At 36.4% G+C, this 24993-nt stretch overlaps 1 protein-coding gene and 1 long non-coding RNA gene across 2 annotated transcripts; both read left to right on the top strand.

The window, feature by feature from the left end:
• Positions 1-10759: 10759 nt before the first annotated feature.
• Positions 10760-17436, top strand: LOC128203709 (uncharacterized). The gene is made up of 3 exons (XR_008256019.1): positions 10760-10868; positions 10999-11180; positions 17373-17436. It is a non-coding gene; the product is annotated as an uncharacterized LOC128203709 (long non-coding RNA).
• A 1139-nt stretch (positions 17437-18575) lies between these two features.
• Positions 18576-19773, top strand: LOC128203710 (uncharacterized). Its single transcript, XM_052905230.1, has 2 exons — positions 18576-18892; positions 18996-19773. Exons 1-2 carry the CDS (start codon positions 18602-18604, stop codon positions 19254-19256), a joined length of 552 nt encoding a protein of 183 aa, XP_052761190.1. The 5' UTR covers positions 18576-18601; the 3' UTR covers positions 19257-19773.
• Positions 19774-24993: the final 5220 nt, after the last annotated feature.

Below are 24993 nucleotides of genomic sequence, written 5' to 3' on the forward strand. Positions count from 1 at the left end.
TGACATGACTCATGGGATAGGATACATATGACATGACTCATGGGACAGGGTACATATGACATGACTCATAGGACAGAGTACATATGACATGACTCATGGGACAGGATACATATGACATGATTTATATGACAGGACCGATAAGAAATTACTTATAAGGCAGGATACATATGACAAAACTTAGAGTACAAGAAATATATGACATGACTTATAGGGCAGGACCGATAAGATATGACTTATAAGGCAAGATACATATGACAAATCTTAGAGTACAATTATATATGACATGACTTATAGGGGAGGATACGTATGACATGACTCATAGGACAGGATATATATGACCTTACTCATAGGAAAGAACCTATACGACATGAATCATAGGGCAGAATACATATAACATGACATATAGGGCAGAATACATATGGCATGACTCAAAGGACATTACTCTTAGAATACATATGAAATGACACACAGGACAGGAAACATTTGATGTGAATTGTGTGACAGGAATACACATGATATGACACATTGGACAGGATACATATGACATGACTTATAGGGCGGGATACATATGACATGACTTTTAGGACAGGGTACATATGACATGACTCATGGGACAGGGTACATATGACAAGACTCATGGGACAGGGTACATATGACAAGACTCATAGGACATGATACATATGACATGATTCATGGGACAGGGTGCATATGACATGACTCATTGGACAGGATACATATGATATGACTCATTGGACAGGGTACCTATGACATGACTCATAGGACAGAGTACATATGACTGACTCATAGGACAGAGTACCTATGACATGACTCATGGGAAAGGGTACGTATGACATGACCCATGGGACAGGATACATATGACAAGACTCATGGGACAGGGTACATATAACATGACTCATGGGACAGGGTACATATGATATGACTCATTGGACAGGGTACCTATGACATGACTTATAGGGCGGGATACATATGACATGACTTTTAGGACAGGGTACATATGACATGACTCATGGGACAGGGTACATATGACACGACTCATGGGACAGGGTACATATGACAATACTCATAGGACAGGATACATATGACATGACTCATGGGACAGGGTACATATGACATGGCTCATGGGACAGGATACATATGACATGACTCATGGGACAGGGTACATATGACATGACTCATTGGACAGGATACATATGATATGACTCATTGGACAGGGTACCTATGACATGACTCATAGGACAGGATACATATGATATGACTCATTGGACAGGGTACATATGACATGACTCATAGGACAGGATACATATGAAATGACTCATGGGACAGGGTAGATATGACATGACTCATTGGACAGGATACATATGATATGACTCATTGGACAGGGTACCTATGTCATGACTCATAGGACAGAGTACATATGACTGACTCATAGGACAGAGTACCTATGACATGACTCATGGGAAAGGGTACGTATGACATGACCCATGGGACAGGGTACATATGAGATGACTCATGGGACAGGGTATATATGACTGACTTATGGGACAGCGTACATATGACATGACCCATGGGACAGGGCACATATGACATGACTCATTAGACAAGGTACATATTAATGACTCATTGGACAGGGTCCATATGACATGACCTATAGGACAGGGTACATATGACTGACTCATGGGACAGGGTACATATGACATGACTCATGGGATAGGGTACATATGATATGACTCATTGGACAGGGTACATATGACATGACTCATGGGACAGGTTACATATGACATGACTCATAGGACAGAGTACATATGATTGACTCATAGGACAGGGGACCTATGACATGTCTCATGGTACAGGGTACGTATGACATGATCCATGGGAATGGGTATATATGACATGACTCATGGGACAGGTTACATATGACATGACTCATAGGACAGAGTACATATGATTGACTCATAGGACAGGGGACCTATGACATGTCTCATGGTACAGGGTACGTATGACATGATCCATGGGAAAGGGTACATATGACATGATCCATGGGAAAGGGTATATATGACATGACTCATGGGACAGGGTATATATGACATGACTCATGGGACAGGGTACATATGACATGACTCATGGGACAGGGAATATATGACTGACTCATCGGACAGGGTACATATGACATGACCCATTCGACAGGGTACATATGACATGACTCATAGGGCAGGATACATATGGCATGACTTAAAGGGCAGGATACATATGGCATGACTTATAGGGCAGGATACATATGACATGACTTATAGGGCAGAATACGTATGACATGATTTATAGGACAGGATACATATGACATGATTTATAGGACAGGACCGATAAGAATTTACTTATAAGGCAGGATACATATGACAAAACGTAGAGTACAAGAAATATATGACATGACTTATAGGGCAGGACCGATAAGATATGACTTATAAGGCAAGATACATATGACAAAACTTAGAGTACAATTATATATGACATGACTTATAGGGCAGGACCGATAAGATATGACTTATAAGGCAAGATACATATGACAAAACTTAGAGTACAATTATATATGACATAACTTATAGGGCAGGACCGATAAGATATGACTTATAAGGCAAGATACATATGACAAAACTTAGAGTACAAGAAATATATGACATGACTTATAGGGCAGGATACGTATGACCTGACTCATAGGACAGGATACATATGACCTTACTCATAGGAAAGAACCTATACGACATGACTCATAGGGCAGAATACATATAACATGACATATAGTGCAGAATACATATGGCATAACTCAAAGGACATTACTCTTAGAATACATATGAAATGACACACAGGACAGGAAACATTTGATATGACTTGTGTGACAGGAATACATATGACATGACACATAGGACAGGATACATATGACATGACTTATAGGGCTGGATACATATGGCACGACTTATAGGACAGGGTACATATGACATGACTCATGGGACAGGGTACATACTTATGACATGACTCATGGGACAGGGTACATATGACATGACTCATGGGACAGGGTATATATGACATGACTCATGGGACAGGATACATATGACATGACTCATGGAACAGGGTACATATGACATGACTCATAGGATAGGGTACATATGACATGACTCATAGGACAGGATACATATGACATGACCCATGGGACAGGGTACATATGACATGACTCATGGGACAGGGTACATATCACATGACTCATGGGACAGGATACATATGACATGACTCATGGGACAGGGTACATATGACATGACTCATATTACAGGATACATATGACATGACCCATTGGACAGGGTACATATGACATGACTCATGGGACAGGGTACATATTACATGACTCATGGGACAGGATACATATGACATGACTCATGGGACAGGATACATATGACATGACTCATAGGACAGGGTACATATGACATGACTCATGGGACAGGGTACATATGACATGACTCATGGGACAGGATACATATGACATGACTCATGGGACAGGATACATATGACATGACTCATAGGACAGGGTATATATGACATGACTCATGGAACAGGGTATATATGACATGACTCATGGGACAGGGTATATATGACATGACTCATGGGACAGGGTATATATGACATGACTCATGGGACAGGGTATATATAACATGACTCATGTGACAGGGTACATATGACATGACTCATGGGACAGGGTATATATGACATGACTCATGGGACAGGATACATATGACATGACTCATGGGACAGGGTACATATGACATGACTCATGGGACAGGGTACATATGATATGACTCATAGGACAGAGTACATATGACATTACTTTAAGGACAGGGTATATATGACATGACTCATGGGACAGGGTACGTATGACATGACTCATGGGACAGGGTACATATGACATGACTCATGGGATGGGGTACATATGACATGACTCATGGGACAGGGTACATATGACATGACTCATGGGACAAGGTATATATGATATGACTCATTGGACAGGTTACATATGATATGACTCATAGGACAGAGTACATATGACTGACTCATAGGACAGAGTACCTATGACATGACTCATGGGACAGGGTACGTATGACATGACCCATGGGAAAGGGTACATATGACATGTCTCATTGGACAGGGTATATTTGACTGACTCATGGGTCAGGGTACATATGACATGACCCATGGGACAGGGTACATATGACATGACTCATAGGACAGAGTACCTTTGACATGACTTATAGGACAGGACCGATATGATATGACTTATAGGACAGGATACATATGACATGAATGATAGGGTAGGACCGATATGACATGACTTATAGGGCAGGACCAATATGACATGACTTATAGGGCAGGATACATATGACATGACTTATAGGGCAGGACCGATATGACATGACTTAAAATGTAGAATACATATGGCATGACTTATAGGGCAGGATACATATGACATGACTTATAGGGCAGAATACATATGGCATGACCTATATGGTAGGATACATATGACTTGACTTATGGGACAGGATACATATGACATGATTTTTAGGACAGGACTGATAAGAAATTACTTATAAGGCAGGATACATATGACAAAACATAGAGTACAATTATATATGACATGACTTATAGGGCAGGATGTAAATGACATGACTTATAGGGCAGGATACATATGACTTGACTTATAGGGCAGAATACATATGGCATGACCTATATGGCAGGATACATATGACTTGACTAATGGGACAGGATACATATGACATGATTTATAGGACAGGACCGATAAGAAATTACTTATAAGGCAGGATACATATGACAAAACTTAGAGTACAATTATATATGACATGACTTATAGGGCAGGATACGTATGACATGACTCATAGGACAGGATATATATGACCTTACTCATAGGAAAGAACCTATACGACATGACTCATAGGGCAGAATACATATAACATGACATATAGGGCAGAATACATATGAAATGACACACAGGACAGGAAACATTTGATGTGAATTGTGTGACAGGAATACACATGATATGACACATTGGACAGGATACATATGACATGACTTATTGGGCGGGATACATATGACATGACTTTTAGGACAGGCTACATATGACATGACTCATGGGACAGGGTACATATGACAAGACTCATGGGACAGGGTACATATGACAAGACTCATAGGACAGGATACATATGACATGACTCATGGGACAGGGTACATATGACATGACTCATTGGACAGGATACATATGATATGACTCATTGGACAAGGTACCTATGACATGACTCATAGGACAGAGTACATATGACTGACTCATAGGACAGAGTACCTATGACATGACTCATGGGAAAGGGTACGTATGACATGACCCATGGGACAGGATACATATGACAAGACTCATGGGACAGGGTACATATAACATGACTCATGGGACAGGGTACATATGATATGACTCATTGGACAGGGTACCTATGACATGACTTATAGGGCGGGATACATATGACATGACTTTTAGGACAGGGTACATATGACATGACTCATGGGACAGGGTACATATGACAAGACTCATGGGACAGGGTACATATGACAAGACTCATAGGACAGGATACATATGACATGACTCATGGGACAGGGTGCATATGACATGACTCATGGGACAGGATACATATGACATGACTCATGGGACAGGGTACATATGACATGACTCATTGGACAGGATACATATGATATGACTCATTGGACAGGGTACCTATGACATGACTCATAGGACAGGATACATATGATATGACTCATTGGACAGGGTACATATGACATGACTCATGGGACAGGATACATATGACATAACTCATGGGACAGGGTACATATGACATGACTCATTGGGCAGGATACATATGATATGACTCATTGGACAGGATACCTATGACATGACTCATAGGACAGAGTACATATGACTGACTCATAGGACAGAGTACCTATGACATGACTCATGGGATAGGGTACGTATGACATGACCCATGGGACAGGGTACATATGACATGACTCATGGGACAGGGTATATATGACATGACTCATGGGACAGGGTACATATGACATGACCCATGGGACAGGGTACATATGACATGACTCATTAGACAGGGTACATATTAATGACTCATTGGACAGGGTCCATATGACATGACCTATAGGACAGGGTACATATGACTGACTCATGGGAAAGGGTACATATGACATGACTCATGGGATATGATACATATGACATGACACATTTGACAGTGTACATATGACATGACTCATGGGACAGGTTACATATGACATGACTCATAGGACAGAGTACATATGATTGACTCATAGGACAGGGGACCTATGACATGTCTCATGGTACAGGGTACGTATGACATGATTCATGGGAAAGGGTACATATGACATGACTCATGGGACAGGGAATATATGACTGACTCATGGGACAGGGTACATATGACATGACCCATTGGACAGGGTACATATGACATGACTCATAGGGCAGGATACATATGGCATGACTTAAAGGGCAGGATACATATGGCATGACTTATAGGGCAGGATACATATGACATGACTTAAAGGGCAGAATACGTATGACATGATTTATAGGACAGGATACATATGACATGATTTTTAGGACAGGACCGATAAGAATTTACTTATAAGGCAGGATACATATGACAAAACTTAGAGTACAAGAAATATATGACATGACTTATAGGGCAGGACCGATAAGATATGACTTATAAGGCAAGATACATATGACAAAACTTAGAGTACAATTATATATGATATGACTTATAGGGCAGGCCCGATAAGATATGACTAATAAGGCAGGATACATACGACAAAACTTAGAGTACAATTATATATGACATGACTTATAGTGCAGGACCGATAAGATATGACTTATAAGGCAAGATACATATGACAAAACTTAGAGTACAAGAAATATATGACATGACTTATAGGGCAGGATACGTATGACCTGACTCATAGGACAGGATACATATGACCTTACTCATAGGAAAGAACCTATACGACATGACTCATAGGGCAGAATACATATAACATGACATATAGTGCAGAATACGTATGGCATGACTCAAAGGACATTACTCTTAGAATACATATGAAATGACACACAGGACAGGAAACATTTGATGTGAATTGTGTGACAGGAATACACATGATATGACACATTGGACAGGATACATATGACATGACTTATAGGGCTGGATACATATGGCACGACTTATAGGACAGGGTACATATGACATGACTCATGGGACAGGGTACATACTTATGACATGACTCATGGGACAGGGTACATATGACATGACTCATGGGACAGGGTACATAATTATGACATGACTCATGGGACAGGGTACATATGACATGACTCATGGGACAGGGTACATAACTATGACATGACTCATGGGACAGGGTACATATGACATGACTCATGGGACAGGATACATATGACGTGACTCATGGAATAGGGTACATATGACATGACTCATAGGACAGGGTACATATGACATGACTCATAGGACAGGATACATATGACATGACCCATGGGACAGGGTACATATGACATGACTCATGGGACAGGGTACATATCACATGACTCATGGGACAGGATACATATGACATGACTCATGGGACAGGGTACATATGACATGACTCATTGGACAGGGTATATATGATATGACTCATGGGACAGGGTACATATGGGATGACTCATTGGACAGGGTACATATGACATGACTCATGGGACAGGGTACATATGACATGACTCATGGGATAGGGTATATATGACATGACTCATGGGACAGGGTACATATGACATGACTCATTGGACAGGGTATATATGATATGACTCATAGGACAGAGTACATATGACATGACTCATAGGACAGGGTACATATGACATGACTCATGGGACAGGGTACATATGACATGACTCATGGGATAGGGTATATATGACATGACTCATGGGACAGGGTACATATGACATGACTCATTGGACAGGGTATATATGATTTGACTCATGGGACAGGGTACATATGGCATGACTCATTGGACAGGGTACATATGACATGACTCATGGGACAGGGTACATATGACATGACTCATGGGACAGGGTATATATGATTTGACTCATGGGACAGGGTACATACGACATGACTCATTGGACAGGGTACATACGACATGACTCATAGGACAGGGTACATATGACATGACTCATAGGACAGGGTACATATGACATGACTCATGGGACAGGGTACATATGGCATGACTCATTGGACAGGGTACATATGGCATGACTCATTGGACAGGGTACATACGACATGACTCATAGGACAGGGTACAAACGACATGACTCATTGGACAGGATACATTTTATTTGACTCATAGAACAGAGAACATATGACCTTACTCATAGGATAGAACCTATACAACATGACTTATAGGGCAGAATACATATAACATGACATATAGGGCAGAATACATATGGCATGACTCGAAGGACATTACTCTTAGAATACATATGAAATGACACACAGGACAGGAAACATTTGATGTGAATTGTGTGACAGGAATACACATGATATGACACATTGGACAGGATACATATGACATGACTTATAGGGCGGGATACATATGACATGACTTTTAGGACAGGGTATATATGACATGACACATTGGACAGGATACATATGACATGACTTATAGGGCGGGATACATATGAAATGACTCATTGGACAGGGTACATATGACATGACTATAGGGCGGGATACATATGACATGACTTTTATGACAGGGTACATATGACATGACTCATGGGACAGGGTACATATGACATAACTCATTGGACAGGATACATATGACATGACTCATGGGACAGGATATATATAACATGACTCATAGGGCAGGATACATATGACATGACTCATAGGACAGGATATATATGACATGACTCATGGGACAGGATATATATAACATGACTCATAGGGCAGGGTACATATGACATGACTCATGGGACAGGGTACATATGGCATGACTCATTGGACAGGGTACATATGGCATGACTCATTGGACAGGGTACATACGACATGACTCATAGGACAGGGTACAAACGACATGACTCATTGGACAGGATACATTTTATTTGACTCATAGAACAGAGAACATATGACCTTACTCATAGGATAGAACCTATACAACATGACTTATAGGGCAGAATACATATAACATGACATATAGGGCAGAATACATATGGCATGACTCGAAGGACATTACTCTTAGAATACATATGAAATGACACACAGGACAGGAAACATTTGATGTGAATTGTGTGACAGGAATACACATGATATGACACATTGGACAGGATACATATGACATGACTTATAGGGCGGGATACATATGAAATGACTCATTGGACAGGGTACATATGACATGACTATAGGGCGGGATACATATGACATGACTTTTATGACAGGGTACATATGACATGACTCATGGGACAGGGTACATATGACATAACTCATTGGACAGGATACATATGACATGACTCATGGGACAGGATATATATAACATGACTCATAGGACAGGATACATATGACATGACTCATAGGACAGGATATATATGACATGACTCATAGGACAGGGTATATATGTAATGACTCATGGGACAGGATACATATGACATGACTCATGGGACAGGATATATATAACATGACTCATAGGACAGGATACATATGACATGACTCATAGGACAGGATATATATGACATGACTCATGGGACAGGATACATATGTCATGACTCATGGGACAGGATACATATGACATGACTCATGGGACTGGGTACATATGACATATCTCATAGGACATGATACATATGACATGACTCATAAGACAGGATACATATGACATGACTCATAGGACAGGATATATATGACATGACTCATAGGACATAAAACATTGTTCCTCGTTACAACCGTCTCTACGTAGAAATGCTTTGTCCTTGTTCTATGGTGTCATGTAACCAGGTACACAGTTAACCATGAATTATATAAGAATAATTAATTGCCTAAATGTTTATAATAAATATATCAATTACAATCGCATTTATTAGTCATTTTTTGTAATTTTGCTGTATGATTATCACAATTTTCAAAAATCCATAACAATGGCTGATACACAAACGGCTTTTATTTATCGCATGTAAACATTGCAGATATAAGATAGTACACTATGTCCGATAATAGCTCCTATCTAGGTTATCACATACCCACCTCTATCAGGCAAGACCTATTTAATGTTTGTTTTGCCTTTGCCGAACAAAATTAGAATTTTCCTCTACGATGAATATTTAAATTACTTATTTATCCGGAAGATTAATTCCATCATTTATGCGTATTATGACATGCTTTCGTGATGCTATATACAGCATTTGTCTCTAAACAATTTTGGCAGTTTTCGCGTTTTCGCGTAAATAATAGGGACGGCCGTTTATGTACTTACATAATAATTATACGTGTACATTTTCAGAAAGTAAGGTGCGGTAAATCCGGAGAACAAAATATCAATTTGGTGTGACCTGATCAAGATTTCTTCAACTTTAACATCATAGTTCGTTTGGGTGAAATCAAAGCAACTTGTATGTAACAGTGCTCAGATTGTTGTAAACGACAGTTTTATGAGGTCGTAAGAACGACAACATTACAAAACTCGGACTAAAATGTACTCTCAATTTGGTATGTTATCATTATATAGTACGTGGTGTTCAAATAGTGTTATTTTCAAGATAAAAGTCTAAATAGTTAGTAATATATATATTCCTTAACTTATCTGTTTAATATGACTCGTATATGTTTGATTTATCAGCAAATGAAGACGCGCCCGCGAGCGCAAGGTCATCATCAGCCAATCGCACCAAGCTGCTTGTCAATATATCGGCATGGGCCACAAGGACACTTGCTTTCTTAAGCATCATCTTCGCTGTCGTTGCCTTTACGATGTTACATAATATCTGGTTTGGAGCTGTTATGTGTGCCACAGCAGTATTCGTAAGAAATTGAATTCCAATGCTATTACGAGCTTAAAGTCAGCAAAGCTGACTCTAGTCCGTTTACGGTTCACATAAATGGACTACTTCTTTTTCTTGTCGGAGTGATAGATCATTTTTATCTTTTCTTTTCTTTTTGGGCGGGGTGTTGGAGTGGGTGGAGTAGGGGCACTACTTAAGCATAGAATGGAAACCAGAAAAGCTTTTCATTTGTAACTCATATAATGCGCATGCAGGCCGGAAAGCAAGTTGTACATGTTTAAGATGGGGTCTGACCTCCGTTAACCAACACAAATCAATACGGAAATACCTGAGCTACGTGTACGTGTACATAATTAGATCGTCAGTTTCCATATATGGATATTGTAAGTATTGCGTTCAAGTTATGCATTTGCTTGGAAATATGTATTATTCCTGTGTACTTCAGTATGAAGCAAACTTTTTTATCATCTATCGCTTAAAATAAGAATTTATGGAAGTAGATTTTAGTATATTAATCCGCATTTCACGATACAACGAATTTTATGAATGCTTTTTCATTATCTTTGGACGTCATTTTATGTGTTTGTAAGAGGAGCAGACAAGTATGTTTATTTCTGGAAAGGGCAATTAAATTGAAATACATGAAGTTTATTCTTAATTAATTATTCATGTTTGAACACTTTACTATCACCTTCTTGTTTTATTCTGGCGCGTTGCTAGTTAATGTGACACTCTTATTCAAAATCAATACAGAACAGAACAGAACTTTTATTAGGCATAAACATTAACATGTTCGTAGCCAAATGCATATATATACATTCACGGCGGTAATATAAAATAGTATTGACATTAATGTTGTATGAGAAGAGCATAAATTCAAGAACAAATATAAATATAGCTATTCATATACTAATAAGCAATTATTAAATTGAAGTAAAGCACTTTTGCGCTTTTCAGTGGCAATATAAACAAATTTAGCAAGTTTCCTTAATAATGCTGCGTTTTCAGAACTTAACAAATTACATAGTTTTTTTCTTGGTTGGCCAATGACAATAATATCGTGGTAAGCACATTTGTCTACTATCTGTATAAAATGGACTTACAAGAATTAAATGATATTCATCTTCAATCATATTCATATTGCAATATATGCATTTTCTATCATGTCTTGGTATATTTCTATATCTGCCTTCTTCTATAGCTAACTTGTGTGCTGAACATCGCACTCTACTTAGAAATACTCTATGGTTAACATTAGTGACACTATCGAGATATTTTTCATAACAAAATCTTGTTTTTATATCTTTATAAGTACAAAGTTTGGACGAATCATTTAAAGTCGCATACCATTTCTGCATGTGCTGATCATATAATCTTTCAATAACTTTTGACAACTGTAATTTAGTGACTGAAATATAATCCCATAGGTAGTTAAATCCTAAATCATTTAACAATGTTTTAACATCAGAATACCATGAGCTGCTTATATTTAGTGAACTACAATATCTAAAACATCTAGACAACAGTTTATCATTTGAATTTACAAGCTTATACCAATATTGCAATATCCTCTCTTGGCGTATAACATATAATGGCACTTTGCCAAGTTCACCATAAACAGTAGCATTATTTGTTTGACATCTGACATTTAGTAATTGTTTTAAAAATTTCAAATAACATATTTAACATATTTACATATTTTGACGAAAATTTTTGTTGGAATAAAAGCTTGAACCAAATACCATTTCTATACACCATATCAAAAGCTTTTTTAAAGTCAACAAATGCACAATAAAGCTTACCCATGTCAGGTTCTATTATCTTGTTAATTATATTTTGTTATACAAATATGCAGTCTACGGTACTACGTTTATTCCTAAACCCGAATTGCAAATCGGACAAAGAATTATTATTTTCAACAAAAGACCGAGCCCTGCTGTCCAACAACAATGAAAATATTTTAGAAAACACACTTGTCAACATAATTCCTCTGTAGTTATCAACATTATTTAAGTCCCCCTTTTTTGGCACAGGAATAATAATTCCTTTAGTCCATGATATAGGGTAAACACCTTTAGTGTAAATATAATTAAACAGTGTACATAACAATGGAGCTAAAGAATCTTTACTATCTATAAATAATTCAGGAATGAGCATATCTTCTCCAGGACTCTTTTGACGTTTCAATCTATTTATAGCTTTTATAACTTCACTTTCACTAAAATCACAATCCAACGTATTAACAATGTTGTCATATACGATATTATCGTTTAAGACAGTTTCTATATACTCGTCCTTATACACTTCATCGCTCGAAAAAAGTTGATTAAAATGTAAATAAAAATCTTCAGCAGACACAGAATGCTTATTAACATTTTGTTTTGATTTTCTTAATTTCCTTCCAAAACTGCTTTGGATTTTGCTTAGACAAATCATGTAATTGTGATTTTTTTCTTAAATAAAATTTCTATTTCGATACTCGTTTAACTCGCCTATAACAACGTCTTTTGTTTATAACAACAGCTGACAAATGATGTGACCTATTAAACCTATACATTTTATTCGCTTTATTGAATTCACGCCGAGCTGTATCGCAATCATTGTTAAACCACGGGTTTTTACAATTTCTCCGATTATCATGACTATATGTTTGTTTTTGTAAACCAAACACTGCATGTGCACATTTATACAGGGTGTTTCCAAAAGTAATTATCCCATTATCAATAGTATCATTAGAGCATAATACATTGTTAACACTATTGTTAAGATTATTTAACTTACTTGCAACAGCGTGTTTGTACATATTGATACTACTATTATTCCAAGCTAATTTTTCAGTAGCAGGGGCGTCTTCATTCTTTGTATTTTCGTATACACAACGAATATTAATTTGTATAGGTACATGGCTAGAAAAAGTGTAAAGATCATGTACAATAAAATTACTTATAATGTTAAACAACACAGCAGATATAACCGCATAGTCAATTACACTTTAACCAATCGTTGACATAAATGTATATTGACCAATACTTTTATCATCACCAATTCTGCCATTGGCAATTCTTAGGTCTGTACTTTTACATATATCAAGCAATTGTATACCTGATGAATTTATAATACTATCTTCACTATGCCTATCAACAATGTTAATTTCTTCGTCATCACCATCTACAGTATTTAGATATTTATCAAATAATTGTACAGAATCAGCATAATCATTAAAATTTGCTGTTCGGGCATTTAGATAGCCCATAATACAAACTTTACCAAATTCACTATAAAGTCGTATATCTTTTTCTAGCTTTTCATAATATCCAGTGCTATGAGACTTAAATACACAGAATTAGCAGGTGGAATATAAGCAAAGCACATACAAATATCGTTTTCTAAGCGAAAATATTCTTTATCAATCTTTAACCAAATAAATCCATACAGATCCATGTATAACAAACATACATTTTGAGTGATAAAACTTCTTACTAAATGCTGCATTTAGGGAAAACATTAATTACCGATAACAAGATAGTAGCCGTGTATTTAATAGTTGAAAACGTAAAAATATTATATGATTGGTGAGTGCTAAACTATTAAGGGTGATTTACTATAGCCTCATCAGGATATATCGTGTTTTTGCAGCTTTCTTTCAATTTTATTATAGTATTCTTCATAAGAACCACTGTTTTTGATATTAATTCATCATTTTGGATAAATTTAAACAATTGTAACAATTATGGTACATCTTATTTGGGAGTAAGAGTGCATCTTTAAGATTTTCGCCTTTTCCCTCAATACATATAAATACACAAGTCTTAAACATTCTGTAAAAACACTATTGTATGATTTAGTTTTTCAATAGCTGCCTCGTTGGTGAAGCTATGGAGGAACTTTCAAGGAGAAGAATCTGTGTCGCTCAATGATTGGTTCAGTCCGGAATACCATACCGCCTCAGGAGAATGAAATATGGTCTATACTTAAGATGAGATGCTAAGCATGTGAAGTTTTATCTCCTCAAGCATGCGTCTTTGAAGTCAACTAAGGAGGTTTTACCTTTAAGCTGAAATTCATTGAAAAACACATAAGATAATACATTTTACCAACTTGATCTTTGAAATCATAAGTTCTGAACTAGTTATCAATTGTATGACTTCATATAGAGTTGCGTATTTTAGCTCGTTTTGCATAAAACTTAACTTGATTTAACTTAAACTGTACTGCAAATAATTATCTAGATTAGTGTCAATATGAATGATAATTTTGGAAAGATGACAGTAATACAAAAGCTACGTATCTGGAAGAAAATGTTATATTAAGATTTCACGAAAGGAGATACCACATTTGCATTATCTCTTATAATGTTATAGTTATAGATATTAAACTGAAACAAACAATACATATTGTCAACCTAATTTACAATTTATCAAATCACCGATACACTTTTTTGAGCTTATTTTGTCCTAGTTCAGGGATGAAGATAAAAATAAATCACACTACTTCAAATATTCTTTAGTGTATTAACTTGCCAGTGTCTGACAATTTGTCGGGTACATTAATTATCACTTCATGTGTTGTCTTTCCCTTTTTAACAGGGAAAAATGGTGTTATCTGTATTTTTATCATATGTACATAATTAGTTTCCGTTGTCTTCATTCAAATTGTTATCATATCATATATATATATATATATATATATATATATATATATATATATATATATATATATATATATATATATATATATACAAGGGAAGGGAGCTTGCTCTAAACGAATGTACAATGAACATTAAAGTGACACTCTTATTCAATATCAATACACGTGTATAACAAACATAAATTTTGAGTGATAAATTTTTAACTACTTACTAAATAATGGATTAATTTTATGGAAAAAAATAACTACTGATAACAAGATTTTAAAAGCTGAAAACCCCAAAAAATGATTGGTGAATGCTAAAAGATTTACAGTGGTCTATTATAGTCTCATTAGGTGGAAATACCTTGTTTTCTGCACATTTCTTTCAAATTTAACTCGGAATCCTTCATAAGAATAATTGTTTTCGACATTTATTCATTCTTTCTGGTATAAGTTTGATTGCGATAAATGCATTTTTTCTCAAATAATACTTGGGGTTAAAAAATGTCAAAAAGGTTAAAACATACAGGGCCTTTTTTTACTCCTTCAGTTTGGTTTTCCACCTTATTGTTGAAGTCAAGACAATTTTTGATCATGTATTTGATAGTTTTTCAATATATGTTTACTACCTAGTGTATATCAAATATGAAGTGAACCTTTACGCGAGTTTACAATAAGACAATAGCATTTATGTACATGTTTATGTTAATATTAAATAAATTTTCAACTGCAGCAGACTTGCATGTTATTTAGGTTGAAGTTAAAGACTTCCAAGTAGCATTAACATGTGACAAACGTTCCCCTGCCGTACCTGGTACGTTCCCCTGCCGTACCTGGTACGTTTCCCTGTTTAATTAAGTAAACATTGGCTATAAGCTTCCTGGCAATAATAATTCAAGTCCGTAGAGGCAGCGCCTTAGTTTACATTTTAGGAATAGACTCAGTCTACTTGTTTTGTCAGATTATACTTTCTATATTTTCTTACAGTGTTTCTACACAATTATTTTTGTGACAATTATAGATAATCGTCATCAACTTTTTAAAGACAACTTTTGGCAACCTTTCCAACTTTGTTCGAATGGAGATTTTTCGCTTTCTTGTATGACCAAGCAGCAACTTGAAGATACTGAAACGAACAGAATTGTGTCAATAACAGTGTTTGTTCATTCCATATCCAATAGCGTTCGTACTTGAACGCTTTTCGGTAGAATCAGGCACTTACTGCCATTTATTCAAATAATTTTCAACAAAAGAGCTGCTGAGCCAACATATGATAATGTCTCATCATGTATAGTCTCATGATATTTACAATTAAAAAGAAAAGAAAACCTTTTGTCGGTTTCTTATCCTGTAGAACGTTATCAAATCCCTTCAAATAAAATGTACTTTCATAAATTATTATGCATCTAAAACTGCTTCTTTTTAACGAAAAGCGTTTGAAACTGAATGACATCACATTACACTTTCCAAACATATGGATGTTGTTATCTGCACAATTAACTATTAGTAAAACAATAACATTTGTGAAGCGTTACTATCTAAAGATCCATTTGCTTAATCCGTTTTTTCTTCTCCTTTTCAGAGTATTTCGAGTCCATTAAACTTTAACGCTTGCTGTTATTCGGATTGTTCACGAAACACATCAGCTGAAAAGGCAAGTGTCCCTTAAAGAAAACAATTTGAAAAAAGGACTTTAAACGTTTGAAATATAAAATAACAAAGTCCTACGTACCGCGGACTGTTCTTTCTGTGACATAATGGACAGTCGAAACCCACTGACTCGCTTGACTCGTATTCCTTGTTGGCTTGTAAAGGGCAGAATTATTTATAATAAAAGTAAACATTACGGCTTCGCTTGAATTTCCCGAGGCTCGAGGTATTTCGTCGGTCCCTGGTAGTTCGAACCATGGGTACAAAGAAATAATAATATGTATTTCAAACTTTATGGTTGATCAGTGTACGACAATATTGGCCAAGTGCAACGTTTATGAAGTTCGAAATGTTTTGTAAGATTACTCATTATTTAGCGTTACATTTACATTATAATGAAAACACTTGTACTGGAGGATTTTAAATCATTCAACTTCCCTTAACACAATTATATTATCAATTTACAAAGAAGTACGTTTAAACTGGTTGGATAATGAGGGACTTTTTATTATTTGAAACCAGCGTTGAATACACACATTCAGGAATTCCACATTCAATTTGAATGCTCATACAATTGTGTTGCAAAGAAAACATTCGCTGTAATTCGCAAAGAATACACACACGAGAGAGTTAAAACTGAGCTAGTGACAGCTGAAACTCTTCATTTTTTTATATTTTCTCAAATCTTGTCTTTGCTGACCACTATCTGGTAAAGAAGTAAACAGGCGATTCGTTAAATCGTTGTTGTTTGGTATATTAATAACATAATTAAGTGGTTTTACCAGTGTCTAATATAAAGGTTGAACTAACAATGACATGTTGTATGAACCCTATTGTCAATGCGATAAGTAAAGGCTTCGGTATTCTCCTTTTTTTCTAAGGTTTACCGTCGTTGATTCACTTCCCTTTAACACAGAAATATGTCATTAATACTCTATTTATTTTCGTAATTTCGGTATCAAAGAGCACAAAAAAAGTTATCAAACAAGTGTTTTCAGATGCAGTTCCGGGAAAACCAATTTTGGGAACAAAAGCATGAACGAGTTCCTTTAACGAATATTTACTAAATATTGATTCATTGTACATGAATTTGCAAGCTATATTGCTTAATGTTATTGTTGTTTTTTTCAGCGATGCGGACTTGTCAGTGTATTCGTTTGGATGTTTCTGACCAACATGGTTTACATGACATTGTTTGCATATAGTTGGGTTTTTTGGCTAAATACTTCCAGCTGGTCCTATTCAGAAGATTGGCTGAACACAGTATTTGCGTTTACTTTGATCATTAACTTGTGCCTGTCCATCTTCAATCTCTACTCGATGTGTCTCGTTTACAAGTTTGGCTGTTGTTTCATGAATGGTGTTGACAGAGAGTGTCCCCAGCAAAGCGTTAACATGATGGTTGTGAACCACTCACAACTTAACACAATAGGAGGAGGTGTTCCTGCTAACGTAAGTTTTCTTGGTACCTATCAATAAAAAAGAAAAGAATTTCTTGGATATGTTTGATTTATCCGTGCATCCACCAACGTGCAATTGCTGTAATATATTTCAGGGTTCAGGACTCACAATGCCAATAGGTCCTCAACAAGGTCAATTCAGAACTGGGACCTCGTTCCCGCAACAGCAACCGTATATCACCAACATGCCGCTTTCTCTACAACCCGCTCAACAACAGCAGCCAGCCGGTGGAGCGACTGCAGAATCAGCGAGCCTTTCTATCCCTCATAGTATTACACCGGACACAAGTGGTCAAAACGAAGCTCCTCCCAGTTACCCTGAGGCAGTTTTTAACAGCAAACATTCCAGTGCATAGTTTGCACAGATACGAACACCATTTTATTTTAAATTTGTTAATGATCGTTATCAATATCTATGAATAGTTATTTAATTATGCTACGGATGATGCTTAATTATCTTTTGAACGTAGTTTTATGCCCAATTTTAACCTTATCTGTCTGGGTTTCTTTTTAAAATATCGATGTAGACTATGTGTGTGCCTTCTTGATTAATGTGTGTGATGACGCCTAGGCCTCAGATTCTGTCTAATGGTTGGTTTAAACTTTATTCATTTTGCAACGATTGTGAAGAGAGTTACATTTACTTATACAAAGTCACTCTCGTTGGCACGATGTGGCGCTAGAGTGTGGTTTTGTGTTGTGCAGGGAACCTGGGTAGAAACAAGTACTGATGTTCATTTTAAAGTACCGTCATGTTTTAGTTATGTGAACTTATATTTTTGATTGTATATCCAAATGGCTTCTCTTATCCTTTTTTATCTTTCAGAATTATTAGAAATGCTATTAAAAATGCAATAAAAACTGAAAGTACAATCTATGTGTATTCAAAATCAAGCGCACATTACGTCATTAAGTAATTTACATATCACGTGACTTTATTCATACCTAAAATTCTTTGTTGCTTAATACACTAATAATTTGAATGTTTTAGCTAAGAAGTTTTTCATTTAAAAAGTTTTCCCGGTAGTGCATTTGAAATCGCTTACTCAGTTTATCATTATTTTACTCTTTGAGATCATTATTGCAGAAAAAAAATACTGTTATAGTATAACGCATATTTTAGTTTAAGTTGGGTGCAAACCCATGCCGGTCAAGTAAAAAAACAACAGACAATTCGCCACCTGATAAAATAGACCACGAGACCTTCGTTAAATGTTGTCAATAATTTGGCATCTTGACCATACATTAAAAACATCACGTGATCATGTCAATAAAACCAATGACACAATAACAATGCATGAACAGTATGGTCTTTAAATACGATAATTGAGCGAATATCAACATTTGCTGAAGGGTTCAATCTTTTAGTATCTTAGTTTTAACACTTCTTATGATTTGTCACACAATATTTCGGCATAAACCAAATGTACATTATACAAAAAACAAGAGCGAGTACCTATCTGCGATTCTCCACTAAACAACATTGATGCTATGCTCCGCCAACTATTAGCCTCATTAGCATATAGAAATTCAGTGGACAAGTTTGGAATATGGTTGGCATTTCACCACCTTCCTTTTTAATGAAGCAACGTGTGGACTTTAGGAATTTACAATACATTATATGAGCCTGTGGAACTGGGGCTTTAAGAGGCCACGATATAATTGTGGGGATTAAGACAACAACCTCTTATGATTAGATGATTATATATTATGATTTATGTATACCACTAGTCCACTCTCAACCCATCTACAGAGTGTTGACGCTTGTTGCTCGATACTCGTTTCCTCTCTAGCCCACGCTTATATCTAGATAGTGTATAACCAAATTTAAATACGTCTTTATTCTTTAATGATTTCGTGAGGAACAGGAAACAGACATTGTGAATTAGGGTTTTAACGTACGGGAATAATTTGGAGTGGCCCAATAATGCAGGTGGCATTTTAAAACAGGTGACCTTCAACCATGGTTTACAGTACTTTCAGGATAAGTGATAATATTTTGTTAACTGTAGAACATTATTCTTTATTGTAGGTATTTGCAAGTAAACATACCTTTTATTCAAATTACGTGTAAAGAAAATATCAGTATATTAGGGTTAGGGTTGATTAAGTTTGCTGCTGGGATTGATTTCCATGTAGAGATTGGTAGTGGTAAAAGTGAAACGTGTATAAGAAAACGTAGCCGTATAATGACAATATGAAACATTAAAAGTGTTATATAATTCACCATGTTCACCATGTCTAAATAAAAGGCGCTTTTTCTGTTCGGATCTTTCCTTGTGAGCAACTTCTAGGAGAACGAGATTTTCGTGATTCATCTGATGATTATTCATAAATCTGGAACAGGATGCTATGACAATGTCAATGCGTATTACCGACACTCATGTTGCCTTATCAGGACTCACTCATGGTTTGAAACTGCACTTTTCGAATGACCATATGAAGTGTAGCAAAAGAAAAGGAATTTTAAAACTAGGATTCTGATGGATAAAACCCTTCAACACATATTGATATATTTTTTAATTATTGTCTTTGAAGTCCACGACTGTGAAGAGCGATAGAAACGCGATTCAGCAAAAGACTTAATGGTTTAGTAATCCTTATCATAGTGTATGAGTTCATGTGTGCGTTCAGTTTTGTTGTCAGTTTTCTTAGTGGTCCATGACTGTACCGTAGTGGGTTCGCATCGCACTAAAACTAGAATATAATTATTATGTTAAGTATATTATTTCGGCAATTTAGATTTCAAAGAATAAAAAAGTTATAACTTAAATATTGTCAGATGCATTACCTGGAATAAGATGTTGGTGCCAAACCATGAGCGAGATTTTTTAAATGAACGGGACCTGGTTTCCTGCATTAAACTATTGCTTATATCTCTTAGATCTAATGTTAACACAGTTATGCCTCTTACTCCATGTGATATGGTATAAAGATATTGCAGTTTCATCTGAGATGTACTCCTGTTCCTCTGCGAGTTGTGTTTCAGTCTATGAACGGGCAGGCAGTGTTTGGAACCTCGGCAACCGATCTTATCAACGACCAATAGAGAAGCCATTTGCCATGACCCCGATAACTGATCTTATTTGTTCACAGTAAAGAGTGCATATATATGAGCACAGTATTATTACGTTTCTTTGTCATATACTTATTTTCAATTTTCAAATATAAGCAATATTTTCAGACTCACGTTCTGTTCACTTTTTTGTTTTCACCTTTTTAAAATATATAGTTGTGCTAATGTCCCGTTAGGGTTAAGCCAGGATAATATAGACATTTTGCATAGAATTTTCTTCCAATGATATTTGCACCATTGAATATCTCAAGCAACATTCAATGTGTTTAATTACAACTCAACGCAAAATATTTATTATTCGGAGTGCCCCCAATGTTTTCATATCACAAACACAATTTAATCAGATAAATTGATTTTGAGAACATTTTTCAAGCATTAGTTGTAATACAAGTAATAATATGTTACGTTTGTGAACATAGAAATAAAATTCGTGAACTCACTGGTTACGAATGAGAATCGTATTAACTCATTATAAATTTTTGAATGTGCGGTGTGTTTTTTCCATTAGGCAACACAAGATTCGTGTAGGTTTATGTTGAAACTTTTGGCTACCTCTTTATATAAATCGTTTTTTTTTTTCAACGCTATATAAAAAGACGCTAGTTCACTAGTTATAGCATACTAGCATATGCCTAATCTGTGGTAGTGTTTGCCACCATTTCATTTTTTTAAAATAAATTGTTTTAACGGACCAATTAATTGTGACTATGAGGTGAATACTGTACTCCGTCCATTTTGATTTAAAAGCGAAAACTGAATTTACATGCGAACGTTCCACAATAATCATGCGCTTTACTTACATTTGCATAACAAGTAGGTCGCCCAAACTACTACGCCGGTGATTCGTTGGGGGCATTATTGCGAAAATAAACGTCACTTCATTTGTACAGAAACGTACAAGAGGATGTAAATATATATGACATGACACTTATGACAGAACATTACTCATAGGATTGGACACGAAGGATTTGACACACAGGACATGACTCTTATGACAGGGTTCATATGACATAACTCATTGGAGAGAATACATATAACATAACTCATAGGGCAGGTTACATAGGACATGACTCTTATGACAGTATACATATGACATAACTCATAGGACAGGACACATAGAACATGACACATAGGACAGGACACATAGAATATGACTCATATGACAGTATATACAGGACATCACTCAAAGGCCTGGACACATAGGATTACACTCACAGGACAGGATACATAGGACATTACTCTTATGACAGGGTACATAGTACATAACTCATAGGACAGGAATACATATGACATTACTCATTAGAGAGGATATATAGCATAACGCATAGGACAGGAAACATAGGACATAATTCATATGACAGGATACATATGACATGACTCATACGACAGTGTACATATGACATGACTCATACGACAGTGTACATATGACATAATTCATACGGCAGTGTACATATGACAGGACTCATAAGGCAGAGTACATACGACATGGCTTATAGGAAAGTGTACATATGACATGACTCATAGGACAGTGTACATATGACATGACTCATATGACAGTGTACATATGACATGACTCATAGGACAGTGTACATATGACATGACTCATAGGACAGTGTACATATGACATGACTCATACGACAGTGTACATATGACATGACTCATACGACAGTGTACATATGACAGGATTCATACGGCAGTGTACATATGACAGGACTCATAAGGCAGAGTACATACGACATGGCTTATAGGAAAGTGTACATATGACATGACGCATAGGACAGGAAACATAGGACATGACTCATAGGGCAGTGTACATATGACATGACTCATAGGACAGTGTACATATGACATGACTCATAGGACAGTGTACATATGACATGACTCATAGGACAGTGTACATATGACATGACTCATAGGACAGTGTACATATGACATGACTCATAGGACAGTGTACATATGACATGACTCATTGGACAGGGTACATATGACATGACTCATATGACAGTGTACATATGACATGACTCATAGGACAGTGTACATATGACATGACTCATAGGACAGTGTACATATGACATGACTCATTGGACAGGATACATATGACATGACTCATATGACAGTGTACATATGACATGACTCATAGGACAGTGTACATATGACATGACTCATTGGACAGGGTACATATGACATGACTCATAGGACAGTGTACATATGACATGACTCATAGGACCGGATACATATGACTTGACTCATAGGACAGTGTACATATGACATGACTCATAGTACAGGATACATATGACATGACTCATAGGACAGTGTACATATGACATGACTCATAGGACAGCGTACATATGACATGACTCATGGGACAGGGTACATCTGACATGACTCATAGGACAGTGTACATATGACATGACTCATAGGACCGGATACATATGAAATAACTTATAGGACAATGTACATATGACATTACTCATAAGACAGGATACACAGAACATAACTAATAGGACAGTGTACATATGACATAACTCATATGACAGTTAACATAGGAAATAACTCATAGGACAGTTTACATATGACATGACTCATAGGACAGTGTACATATGACATGTATCATAGCACAGTGTACATATGACATGGCTCATGGGACAGGATACATATGACATGGCTCATGGGACAGGGTACATATGACATGACTCATAGGACAGGATACATAGGATATAACTTATTGGACAGTATTCATTTGGCATGACTCATAGGACAGGATACATAGGATATAACTTATTGGACAGTATTCATTTGGCATGACTCATAGGACAGGATACATTTTAAGTTACTAATTAGGCAGGATACATAAGACATTCGTCATAGGTCAGGATGCACATTAAACAACTCATAGGATATGACACATATGACATAAGACATCGGACAGGAAACTTATGACAATTTTCATATGCTATTACACAGAGGGTTCCTCGTCACTAACATCTTTACCTGGACAGCCATTGCCTCACTCGTAT

Source organism: Mya arenaria, chromosome 9 (assembly GCF_026914265.1).
Source record: "Mya arenaria isolate MELC-2E11 chromosome 9, ASM2691426v1".
Taxonomy (NCBI): Eukaryota; Metazoa; Mollusca; class Bivalvia; order Myida; family Myidae; genus Mya; species Mya arenaria.

Excerpts from the sequence above, each read along its gene's own strand:
- LOC128203710 (XM_052905230.1), top strand. The coding sequence starts at position 18,602 with ATGTTTCTGACCAACATGGTTTACATGACATTGTTTGCATATAGTTGG. Across the intron at positions 18,893-18,995 it reads GAGGAGGTGTTCCTGCTAAC|GGTTCAGGACTCACAATGCC; the intron begins GTAAGTTTTCTT and ends AATATATTTCAG.